The following is a 12,873-nucleotide window of genomic DNA, read 5'->3' as shown; positions in this document are numbered from 1 at the left end:
CTTTGGGTATTGTAGCAGGACAGTGATTCAAAATGCACAAGTGACCACTGAGTGGTTTAAAAGAAACAGCTGGAGTGGCCTTAAACGGGCAGTTCATGCTGGAAAACCCTCCAGTGTGTCCGAATTAAATCAATTCTGCAAAAAAAAAAAAAAAAAAAAAAGTGATTAAGGGGGCAAATACTTTTTCACATAGGTTATATAGGATTTAAATGAATAAATGTAATGTTCTTTATCCTATATTAAAGATTTAAGGGGCAAATACTTTTTCACATAGGTTATATAGGATTTAAATGAATAAATGTAATGATCTTTATCTTATATTAAAGATTGAAGGGGGCAAATACTTTTTCACATAGGTTATATAGGATTTAAATGAATAAATGTAATGATCTTTATTTTATGTTAAAGATTTAAGGGGGCAAATACTTTTTCACATAGGTTATATAGGATTTAAATGAATAAATGGAACGATCTTTATTTTATGTTAAAGATTTAAGGGGCAAATACTTTTTCACAATGGTTATATAGGAGTGAAATTGATAAATGTAACGTTCTTTATCTTATGTTAAAGATTTAGAGGGAGCACATACTTTTTCACAGCTACATATTTGTCCCTCCGCAGAACACCAAGGTCCGCGCCAACTTCGGGTGCCGCACGTTTGCCTACGCGGAGGGGCAGGCCCACCGGAACGCCGCCGATCTGTGCGTGGATCTGTCGGAGGAAATAAGCGCCAACTTCGAGGCCCTTCCTTTCGCCATGGCCTCGGACAGCGACGACGCCGGTACCAGCGTGGCGTCCGACTCCGGCTCCCACGGTCCTCCGTGCCGCATCGCCGCCGTCTCCACCGCTCAGTCACGTAAGCCCCGCCCGTCACGGTTTGTCGTTTTATGATCAGGACTAGAGACACTTTTCACGTCTTGTTTCCCAAACCGCTGATCGCCCTGGATACGGCTGATCTTTGGTCGCCATGGTTTCACTGATGCTGAGCAAATTTCGTGTCTCACATGATCTCTGCTTCACAGAGTACAACAGCGACGCTTCCTGCTGCTACAGACTCGAGCTGAGCTACGAGAACCTCGTGACCTCAGGCCCCAACCCGCACCCTCCACCCATCGTGGACGACGACAGCGACGACGAGGACGACGACGACGTACCAAGGGTGAGGAAAAACCTCGTTCCTGCCATCATACAGGCTTTCCCAGACTCGGCACATATTAATACCTGGTATCTATCTTCTGTACAGGAGGATTACTACGCCCTTCTGGTGAAGGCGTGGGAGGCCAAAGTTTTCCCCACGATCCGACGCCGCTTCAGGAACGAAGCAGAGAGGAAATCGGGTTTAGATCAGATCAAGGGAGCGCTGCAGCTCGGTGAGAACTGGTTATCTCTTACAATCAGCTAATCTATGTTTTTATTTAATTAAATACATTGGAAATATGAATATTTTTGGATTCTTTGTTTTTTGTCTTGCAAATGATGGAAACACATCAGAAAACTCATAAAGCAACATTTCAAAAATCGGTAGCTAATATTTTTGTCCTCGCTAAAAACAATGAAACGACATCGACTTGGGCACTAAGGTGGCGCAGGGGTAAAACATGCTAGCTCACCAGAGCTGAGATCGAGTTTGAATCTATGTTCTGGTATCAGCCAGGCGGGTGCCTACACACACACAAGACTGGCTGTGTGTCTGTTAGGGGGCGGGACAGAGACTGAACTAGGGCTGGGCGATTTTCACGATTAATTCGGTTAATTCGCATGAACGTTTTCACCCGATGTTAGAATGTGACAATCGCGATTGTTTACATACTTTATATTTTAATTAAAATACCAACATGTCACGAGGCAGAAACTGACCAGACGCCCGCGGAATATAAATCAGAGAAAGTTTAATATCAAAAGGGCAAAAACAGTGTACAAAATGAGGTAAAGTCCAAAACCAGTGGATAAACTAAAACAGTAAACGGAAGACAACAAGGATTATACACGGTAACGGTTAGATTTAGAAATAAAGAGCGTAAACATGATCGGCAAAATGAGACACAAACAGAAGAGTTTAATTAAGATTCACTGAATCAAACCGCGCTGAACTGAATCAAAACTCCGGAGACAGTGAGCCCGATCAGGATTGGCTGACCGGGACATGTGACAGTCACGTGACAGTCCGTGAGAGCTTGGGATTTTTGTAGTCCATATTGTTAGAAGCAGAACTGGCCCCCTCCATCCACCCCCCAATCACAAGAGGACAAAAGCTGAGCTGAGTGATTACTTGATGCCCCCCCCAGTGTAGATACTGATACAGACTCACTTAGTGGTGGAAACAGCACAGTACAGGCTCGTGTTCCTTTTAAGAAACCTGTAAAGAACTTTTTGTAAGGTGGTTCTGCTGCACAATATTTAAAACAAGAGTTGTTTGTGAGCTATTCTTATAAAGCATATAGATAATTTAGATCTATTTTGTTTTAATTATTGTGATATCGTTATTGTTATAAAGTTTGAGTCCCTTACAAGGATAATTATAGGTGGTGCTGTTACTATTTTTGTACTTCTGCAGTCTTTTAAATTACAATGCAAAAAAAGAAATTTAAGTCTTATTTCAATTGCATTATACAATTTTTTTTTTTTTTTTTTTAATTCGAAATCGTAATCGACAATCGGTTATAATTTTAAAATAATCGGGATTTTTTTTTGTGTGGCAAAATCGCCCAGCCCTAGCTGCAACTATCGATTATTTTTGTAATCGAGTATTCTATCGATTATTCCAGCGATTAATCGAGTAATCGGATAAGAAATACTTTTGCTTTAACAAAGAGCAAAAACAAATACATATTAGATTAAATAAGACATGTCTCTTAAACCAAACTGTACATTTGTATTCCTTGCATACAGGACAGTTTAAAAAAATTTAAATGCAAAAATAAATAAATCAAAAATAAATAAATTTACTTTTAAAATGTAAACAGGCAACCTGAAACATCAGGTCATCAAGTCATAAATAATAATAAACAAAAATACATGAACATAAGCCTGTAATTTGTGCAACTTTCAAAACTCAAAGTTTCAGCTACAGCTCACGCAGAACATAAAGCTTTAATATTTTGTTGGGAGGTTTTGTGGTGTTTGTAGGGGGATAAAAATCTGTCAGGATTGTGTCTCTAGATGAGGTAGATCTGGTGTGTGTGTGTGTGTGTTTGCCTAAATCTTCATAAAAGCCTGTGGTGGTTGAAACGAAGTGAAGTCAGTAAACATGAGTAAAGTAAACACGACGCTCTGATGGTGTGGATGTTCTACTGAGTTTTAGTTTTATCAGCTTCAAATGATCTCAAACTTTCTGTGGTTTTCTCTGTCCAGTCTCCTCCTGTTCACTATTTTCTCTCTATATTTTGCAGTCCGCGCTATCAAATCTCGGCTGCGTCCTAAACCGATACGTTCAGTTCGCAGGAGCGGCGAACGTGTCCAGATACGTAGTGTTCATTAAACTGTCCGCAAAAAGAACCCGGATCAAGTCCTGTTAAGTTCTGTTTATGCTCAAGATATTTGGGACGCAGCCCTCAGATTCTTCACGTCACCTGCACACGGCGTTAAACACGCTGCGCAAAAGTGAAAGTCGTCCGTGTGAAACACCGTGAGCTGTATATGGTTGTGCGGATTAAACGAATCCGAGTTACTCAAGGAATCGTTTCAGCCCTAATCTGAACCTCTGCTGGCTGATCAGTGGCACTTCACAGAGATGGGGAATAATAGAGATCAGTGCGTGACTCTTCATGCGCGATACGGATCTCCATATGAACCCGCCCTAACTCGAATGACTTGAATAATTAAATACGTTTTCTGTCGTTATAAATATCAGTTGAATCTAAAATGCCCTTTTGCCGCTGAATACCATGGTAACAAAACCCAGATCCTTTGATGTCACGTTGAGTCTGTGTGTGCTTTCGACCGTCAGGAATGGTGGACATCGCGCGACAGACAGTGGAGTTCCTGTACGAGGAGAACGGTGGAATTCCTCGTGATCTCTACCTCCCCACCATCGAGGACATCAAGGACGAAGCCAGTAAATTTACCATCGACAAAGTCCGCAAAGGTGCTCACACACACCCAACACATAAATAAAAGTTTGCTGATACTTCAGAAATTAAAAGGACAAAAGAATGTATTCATTTGTACATTTTCAGCATTGCTGTAACAATAAAGAATTGTTGTTCTAGGTCATGTTGATGCACTATTTCTATCATCTGATAGACAATCAGCACGATTGGGTGTACGTGATCTGCAAGGATGGATTCGTACCCAAATTGGTTGAGAGTGCGTTCCACATAGAAGCATGGGCCCAGAGAATGCCACGAAAACATTCCCCAGACCAAAACGCTGCCACCACCAGCTTGTCTTCTTCAAGCAATGGGTACAGGGTGTTTGTTCTCTGATGTTTCTCGCCTGACACGCCAACGTCTATCCATTTGAAGCAGAAAACATGATTCAACAGAGAAGGCAACCCCTTGCCAATCATCGGAGGTCCAATTCTGATTCTGTAGAGACCTGTTAACAGTAGGAGTGGCTGACACCTGAACTAGAGGTTGTGTCCAAACACTTTTTGCTAGGGCTGAGCCATAATGCTGTGAAATTGGTTTAACCTGTGGCATCAAGACAATAATAGTTTTTGCCTCACAGATGGAAGAAATTCAGCACTTGAGACCTTGTGTACCACTGAGTGTAATGTTATAACTTATGCTTATATGCTTATTCCTGTGTTATAATGCGTTTCAGGGTTGACGGTGGTCATACGCTGCCCCGACAGCAACAACACCGGCAGCAGCACAGGAGGAACCGCCATACCGAAGTTTGCCATACGGGGAATGCTTAAAACGTTTGGTCTTCACGGGGTGGTGCTTGAGGTAGATTCTGTAAGTTATCTGCAAAACATCTCACTAATAGTATCATAATAGCACTTTAAATCTTCTACAGAATAAATTATAATGTTTTATAATGATAATGATGTGGTATGTATCCAGGTGAACGATTTGGTCCAGGTGGAGACGTACCTACGCAGTGAGGGTGTGCTGGTCAGGTACTGGTACCCTATTGAGATGCTCGAGCGCCCACCAGCGGGTTCCCGCAGAACCGCAGCGAATGGCATCGTGTCTCTGGACAGCAGCAACATTCAGATTCACAGGTTAATGAGGAAAATCATTAAAAAAATCATTCATTATTGCTGAAGACTACATCATTATAAAATATATGTGTTCATATAAAGCTAAGCAGACTCTAACTTTACGATGTGTGTTGTTTGTTTTAGGGAGCTGTTACGATGTGAGAGCGCTTTAGCTCGTCTTTACTGTCGCATGGCGCTGCTCAATATCTTTGCACCTAAGAGTCCTCACACCTTTACACGCCTCTTCCACATCCCAGCTGTGCGCGACATCACCCTCGAACATCTGCAGCTCCTGTCCAACCAGCTGCTGGCTTCACCTCTGCCAGGTAAACTTGTAATTAATGTCTGTATGATGTAACGAAGAAGTTAATATATACAGTAATCCCTCCTCGATCGCGGGGGTTGCGTTCCAGAACCCCCCGCGAAAGGTGAAAATCCGCAAAGTAAAAACCATGTGTTTATATGGTTATTTCTATATATGTTAAGCCCTTATAAACCCTCCCACACTCTTATAAACATTTCCCTCACAGTTATACAGCATAAAGCGGAATCTAATGCTTCGCTGAGCCAATCAGCACCCAGGATACTTAACCGCGTGCTCTGATTGGGTAGCTTCTCAGCCATCCGCCAATAGCGTCCCGTGAATGAAATCAACTGGGCAAACCAACTAAGGAAGCATGTACCAGAAATAAAAAGACTCCTTAGGTGTGTTCGAAAACCTAGTGAGCTGTCTTGCTGTCTTACTGTCTACATGGGCAGCTGCCTCAGTAGAGAGGATTCTAATAAGTTAATGACTTATAAGTCAGATTATTCGAACGCGCTATGTACCAAGAGCCAAGTGGTTCCGACGGAAACCTGTTTCCACTTTTGAGGTTAAAGACTGCAAGTCGAGACTGCAGTGCCAACAATGCTGCTCCTGCTAGATGAGATGGACACCTGGAACCTTATGTTTGTATGATTTCTTTAAATCCTATTTATTTAAAGTATCCACCAGGCCACCCAAGAAGGATGGAGGTCCCTGCTGACTATTGTTCCTCTCAAGGTTTCTTCCTGTAATTTTAAGGGAGTTTTTACTTGTCACTGTTGCCCTCGGCTTGCTCAACAGGGGTTTTTTGGTCTGTTGGTCCTGGATTCTGTAAAGCTGCTTTGAGACAATGTCCATTGTAAAAAGCGCTATATAAATACATTTGACTTGACTTGACTTGACTTGACTTAGACAGCGATTCCATCGCGTTTAGCATTTAGCATCTGGCCATTAAAACCAATGGATTGAGGTAGCACAGCACGCTAACATGTCAATATAGCATCTCCCTTCATGTAACGATAACGGTTACATTTCCTGACAAGCCCGAACTTGCAAATAAAAACACTCGGTACAATTTTATACAAGTTAAAAATCAGGAATATTTTATTTATGTTTGAAAATAACTCCATTCGTTTGTCCGCACCGTCAGCCATGTTTATTTTTCTGTGAGAGAAGAGCACCCGACCCGCACTGAATGCTGGGATTGCCTTGATCACTAAGGCAGCGTCGGACGCTCACTCGTTCTTGGGTCAAAATAACATTGAAATATTAAGATGCCTCATTAGTGAGGATATTAAGGCATCTAGGATTTGGAACAGCCTCCTTCTCGGGAGCGCAGCACAGGATGACGTCAAATGCGTCTATGTAGAGAGCGCGCTAGCTTTCGAACACACCCGTTGTCCGCAGAAATCCGCGAACCGGATTATATTTAGACATGCTTGCATATAAAATCCGCGATAGAGTGAAGCCGCGAAAGTCGAAGCGCGATATAGCGAGGGATTACTGTATATAATATTAAAACACAACCACTGTGGTATATTTTCCTCTTTTTTTAGACGGCTCTATCAGCTCAAAGTCCATCTCACTCGCCCAGTCCATGTTACACAACCCCCAGGGTCAGACCTGCTCCCCGACCGAGCTCTTCTACCAAGGTAACGCCCAGAGCATCCGAGAGTGGCTGACCGTGGCCATCAGCAGAGCCCTGCATCAGGGCGAGGACAGCCTGCTGGAGCTAACCAAGCAGATCTGCGGCTTCCTCCAGGTATTAAACCTCCAAATACAATATATGACCAAAAGTATCTGGACACCCGACTGTGAGCTTGTTAAACATTTTTAATGTTTATTTCTTTTAACTATTTAAGAACACTTCGGATCAGTTCACGTCGGAGGAGTTCCCTGTGTCAGAGTCCAAGCTCAGCGTGGACGTCAACTTCCCCGGGGCGGCATTTGTGATCGTTTCCTGTAAAGAGAGCCAGTTTGGATGCTACAAGGAGTAAGTAAAGTTTACGCTTATTTGAAGTTTTAATTCAGATTTGTTTGGATTTTTAAAGTTAGATAAAGTTTGACAATATTTCATTTGTCCAAATTGTACCACTATTATTTTTGATGCTTCAGCTCGTCGCTCTATAAGGCTCCGTGGACCCGCGTTATGATGTATGGTCTGGGGCACAAGGTACGACGTAACGGGCAGCTAAATCTTATAGAGGCCGTCTGCTACCCTCTGGATGCTTCTCCCTCTAATACAGGACTTACGCCTCCTCCAATCACAAATCAGTATCCCAGCATCATTCTCGCCTCCGACAGAGTTCATGTGAAACTGGGTGAGAACGCAAACGGTCACCGGGTCTGTCTGAAACCCTAGTAGAGAGGAATCTACTCTCATTCTTATATAAATAATTATGTACCTGATTATGTTATTGTGATTCATTTCTCATTACAGGAGTGTCTCCACCGCCCGGCGCGGTCCTGGTGCTTCACTCTCTTCCTGTCGAGTTTCCTTTGGCCATGGCCTTTGCGGAACAGCTGCTGACCCTGACGTGTGACGAGAGCAGTAGAAGATCTGAGGAAGATCTCGACACGGTGCCTACATCTGTGCTTCTACAGGTCGTGGAGCTAATGGGTAAGAAATAGAGATAGACAGATAAACAGACTGACAGACAGACTGATAGATAAATAGATAGACAGACATACAGATAGATAGACAGAGAGATAGACATACAGATATATAGACAGAGAGATGGACAGACAGACAGGCAGATACATAGATAGATAGGACAGACTAATAAGTAGATGTATAGACAGATAGGACAGATAGGACAGACTATAAGTAGATGTACTGTATAGACAGACAGTCGGGTAGACGGACGGACAAAGACAGATATATAGGACAGACTAATAAACTAATAAGTAGATATATAGACAGGCAGACAGACAGGCAGGCAGACAGACAGATAGGACAGACTAATAAGTAGATATATAGACAGACAGATAGATAGACAGACAGATATGACAGCCTAATAAGTATATATATATATATATATATATAGGCAGACAGACAGACAGATAGCTAGATAGATAGACAGACTGATGGATGGATACAACAGACTAATAAATAGATATATAGACAGACAGTCAGATAAATGGATGGACAGACAGATAGACAGACAGACAGTTACATAGATAGATAGGACAGACTAATAAGTAGATGTATAGACAGACAGACAGATAGGACAGACTATAAGTAGATTTATAGACAGATAGTCGGGTAGACGGACGGACAAAGACAGATATATAGGACAGACTAATAAGTAGATATATAGACAGACAGACAGATAGATAGGACAGACTAATAAGTAGATATATAGACAGACAGACAGACAGACAGACAGATATATAGGACAGACTAATAAGTAGATATATAGACAGACAGACAGACAGATAGGACAGACTAATAAGTAGATATATAGACAGACAGATAGATAGACAGACAGATATGACAGCCTAATAAGTATATATATATATATATATATATATAGGCAGACAGACAGATAGCTAGATAGATAGACAGACTGATGGATGGATACAACAGACTAATAAATAGATATATAGACAGACAGTCAGATAGATGGATGGACAGACAGATAGACAGACAGACAGTTACATAGATAGATAGGACAGACTAATAAGTAGATGTATAGACAGACAGACAGATAGGACAGACTATAAGTAGATTTATAGACAGATAGTCGGGTAGACGGACGGACAAAGACAGATATATAGGACAGACTAATAAGTAGATATATAGACAGACGGATAGATAGACAGACAGATATGACAGCCTAATAAGTATATATATACAGTGTATCACAAAAGTGAGTACACCCCTCACATTTCTGCAAATATTTTATTATATCTTTTCATGGGACAACACTATAGACATGAAACTTGGATATAACTTAGAGTAGTCAGTGTACAGCTTGTATAGCAGTGTAGATTTACTGTCTTCTGAAAATAACTCAACACACAGCCATTAATGTCTAAATGGCTGGCAACATAAGTGAGTACACCCCACAGTGAACATGTCCAAATTGTGCCCAAAGTGTCAATATTTTGTGTGACCACCATTATTATCCAGCACTGCCTTAACCCTCCTGGGCATGGAGTTCACCAGAGCTGCACAGGTTGCTACTGGAATCCTCTTCCACTCCTCCATGATGACATCACGGAGCTGGTGGATGTTAGACACCTTGAACTCCTCCACCTTCCACTTGAGGATGCGCCACAGGTGCTCAATTGGGTTTAGTCCATCACCTTTACCTTCAGCTTCCTCAGCAAGGCAGTTGTCATCTTGGAGGTGTGTTTGGGGTCATTATCCTGTTGGAAAACTGCCATGAGGCCCAGTTTTCGAAGGGAGGGGATCATGCTCTGTTTCAGAATGTCACAGTACATGTTGGAATTCATGTTTCCCTCAATGAACTGCAGTTCCCCAGTGCCAGCAACACTCATGCAGCCCAAGACCATGATGCTACCACCACCATGCTTGACTGTAGGCAAGATACAGTTGTCTTGGTACTTCTCACCAGGGCGCCGCCACACATGCTGGACACTATCTGAACCAAACAAGTTTATCTTGGTCTCGTCAGACCACAGGGCATTCCAGTAATCCATGTTCTTGGACTACTTGTCTTCAGCAAACTGTTTGCGGGCTTTCTTGTGCGTCAGCTTCCTTCTGGGATGACGACCATGCAGACCGAGTTGATGCAGTGTGCGGCGTATGGTCTGAGCACTGACAGGCTGACCTCCCACGTCTTCAACCTCTGCAGCGATGCTGGCAGCACTCATGTGTCTATTTTTTAAAGCCAACCTCTGGATATGACGCCGAACACGTGGACTCAACTTCTTTGGTCGACCCTGGCGAAGCCTGTTCCGAGTGGAACCTGTCCTGGAAAACCGCTGTATGACCTTGGCCACCATGCTGTAGCTCAGTTTCAGGGTGTTAGCAATCTTCTTATAGCCCAGGCCATCTTTGTGGAGAGCAACAATTCTATTTCTCACATCCTCAGAGAGTTCTGTGCCATGAGGTGCCATGTTGAATATCCAGTGGCCAGTATGAGAGAATTGTACCCAAAACACCAAATTTAACAGCCCTGCTCCCCATTTACACCTGGGACCTTGACACATGACACCATATATATATATAGGAAGACAGACAGACAGATAGCTAGATAGATAGACAGACTGACGGATGGATACAACAGACTAATAAATAGATATATGGAGATGGATAGACAGATAGATGGATGGATAGACAGACTTCATTTATATCCCGTATGCGACACAAACTGACCTTACACTCTGCCGGATGGGCGTTCACATCTAAAAAGTTTGAAGATATGTGAAGCAATTACTGTACATCACCCCTCCTTCCTATTTTGCCCATAAAAGTGAAAATAAAAAATAAACATAATTTCATTATAAACACAGCAAGTAAAACCTGCTCAAAAAATAAAAATCATATTTTACTACATAACAGAATGATTAAAATAACGCTCTTCCTTTATAAGGTGGCCTTCTGTGGACGACTGATCTCGCTCCGTGTATAAAGGAGCTCATCTTCCACCTGCTCGCCGAGCTGTTCCGCAAGATCCATCACCTGGAACAGTGCAAAGGTCCGTCAGGCCTGTCCAGCTCCATCGCTCTGCTTCTCAACCCCTGCCTGGCGGTCCTCATGGCTCTCCAGACGGAGCTCCGAAAGCTTTACGATCACGAGACCCAGAGCTGGGGTCTGGCCGGCGGGAGCGGCGGATCCCTGACCCTGGCCGCCGAGCAGAGCCGCTTCTCGACGTACTTCCACGCCCTCATGGAGGTGTGCCTGGCTGTCGCGGAGGTCACTCTGTTGCTCAACGTCAGCGGCGCGACGTTGGCGGTGAGCCAGTCGTCGTCCGGCGCCCCGAACCTGAGCGATTCCTCGTCCTCCTCATCGTCGTCGCCGGGCCAGACTCCGCAGAGCCCGAGCTTGTTATCCAAACGCAAGAAAGTCAAGCTGAAGCGAGAGCGCGTGGCGACGGCCGTGACCGCCTCGGCGCCGGGAAAACGGGGCCCTGCGAGGATTTCTGAAAGCGACGGCGCTTTGCTAAGCGTGAGCGGCGGGAAGCCAGAAGATATGCTGTGGTTCCACCGCGGGCTGACCTTACTCATGATCATACGCCACCTTACCAAGAAGGACCCTCAGGGTTCGAGCGTGACCGGGGACGCGATCGCAGACGCCTGCCAAGCTCTGGTTGGTCCGACCGCCCACGGCCGCCTGTTGGTCCTGTCCGGCATTCCGACCCACCTGGAAGAAGCCGTGGTCCGGAATGCAATCCGGAAGGCTTGCAACGCTCACGGAGGCCTCTTCAAAGACGAGATCTTCATTCCGCTTCAGGACAAAGACCTCAAGCGGTCTAAAGAAGCTCTGGTCAGAACTCAGAGCCTGGGACCTCAGGACGGTAGGGCGGAGACAATTCATCCAGGCAGCGTGGAAAGCCCAGGAGCTCCACAGGTGGTCTCTACGGTGTCCAGTCAGGAAAGCCTGGAGAGCTCACTGGGGAGCTTCGGGGAGCAGATTGATAGTGGAGACACGGCCACGGTATCGGAAGGGGGATCATCGGTCGACAACAATGCCAGCGAGGCGTGTACGATTAAAGGCTATGCTGTTATAGAAGTACGTAAAATTAATATTTTAGATCCCATTTCGGCCACTGCAGATTATAAAACTGTATATATTTATATATTTGGGTTTACAGGTACGGGCGAGGGCTAAACTGGAAAAGATTCGCGCGAGTCTCTTCAACAGCAGCGACCTCATCGGCCTTTCCAGCCTCAAAAGCGAGGAGGATTTAATGGAGATGACGAGCGAAGAGATCCTGACCGCGTCCAGCGTCAATCAGAGCCTGTTCGATACGCAAGGCAGCTCTGCTCTCGAGGACTTCTTTCTTCGTAAAACCATCAGAGGTTCGATTTTAATCTTATTTAGTCCCAACTACCTTTCATCACTTAAACTTCCGTATTCAGGGTTCGCCACAGCAGATCCGGTCTGCATACAATACATAGTGTTAGGTTTTTATAGCACTGTTATAGCACCGATCGTCCGCCGCAATGGACACTTAAATAAATAACAATACAAATTACAGATTGCATTTCCGGAGAAAATGCGAGTGTGATTGCGGCGTGGCGGGCACGTATCCAAATGCTGTATGAAATGTCAAAAACATGGCATGGCGGGCGGGCAGGTGTGCCTATCCAAAAATTGCATCCATGTCCCGGTGTCATCAATGGCCCGGACGATTTAGAGTTGGAACAGCGTTGACATCTCAATTTTTTTTTTAAACGGGCGTGGCAGGCGGGCGGGGCTGTGTATGACCATGCTGTATCCATGTT

General features: G+C 44.1%; 1 protein-coding gene across 2 annotated transcripts in view; it reads left to right on the top strand.

Annotated features, from left to right (window-relative positions):
* LOC134335623 (probable E3 ubiquitin-protein ligase HECTD4) overlaps nucleotides 1-12,873 on the top strand; it is a 59,194-nt gene that overhangs the window by 34,174 nt on the left and 12,147 nt on the right. For both annotated transcript variants that reach the window (XM_063018194.1, XM_063018193.1), the window contains exons 50-62: nucleotides 623-857; nucleotides 1,024-1,160; nucleotides 1,245-1,371; nucleotides 3,948-4,085; nucleotides 4,766-4,902; nucleotides 5,011-5,171; nucleotides 5,295-5,476; nucleotides 7,011-7,216; nucleotides 7,317-7,447; nucleotides 7,570-7,775; nucleotides 7,895-8,074; nucleotides 11,019-12,157; nucleotides 12,240-12,447. In XM_063018194.1, the coding sequence (XP_062874264.1) occupies nucleotides 623-857; nucleotides 1,024-1,160; nucleotides 1,245-1,371; nucleotides 3,948-4,085; nucleotides 4,766-4,902; nucleotides 5,011-5,171; nucleotides 5,295-5,476; nucleotides 7,011-7,216; nucleotides 7,317-7,447; nucleotides 7,570-7,775; nucleotides 7,895-8,074; nucleotides 11,019-12,157; nucleotides 12,240-12,447 (3,187 nt within the window). The remainder of the gene's footprint in view (nucleotides 1-622; nucleotides 858-1,023; nucleotides 1,161-1,244; nucleotides 1,372-3,947; nucleotides 4,086-4,765; nucleotides 4,903-5,010; nucleotides 5,172-5,294; nucleotides 5,477-7,010; nucleotides 7,217-7,316; nucleotides 7,448-7,569; nucleotides 7,776-7,894; nucleotides 8,075-11,018; nucleotides 12,158-12,239; nucleotides 12,448-12,873) is intronic.

The sequence above is a fragment of the Trichomycterus rosablanca genome, chromosome 21 (genome assembly GCF_030014385.1).
Source record: "Trichomycterus rosablanca isolate fTriRos1 chromosome 21, fTriRos1.hap1, whole genome shotgun sequence".
NCBI classification, from domain to species: Eukaryota; Metazoa; Chordata; class Actinopteri; order Siluriformes; family Trichomycteridae; genus Trichomycterus; species Trichomycterus rosablanca.
The sequence above is the reverse complement of the archived record's forward strand: the minus strand, read 5'-3'. Positions and strand labels throughout refer to the sequence as shown.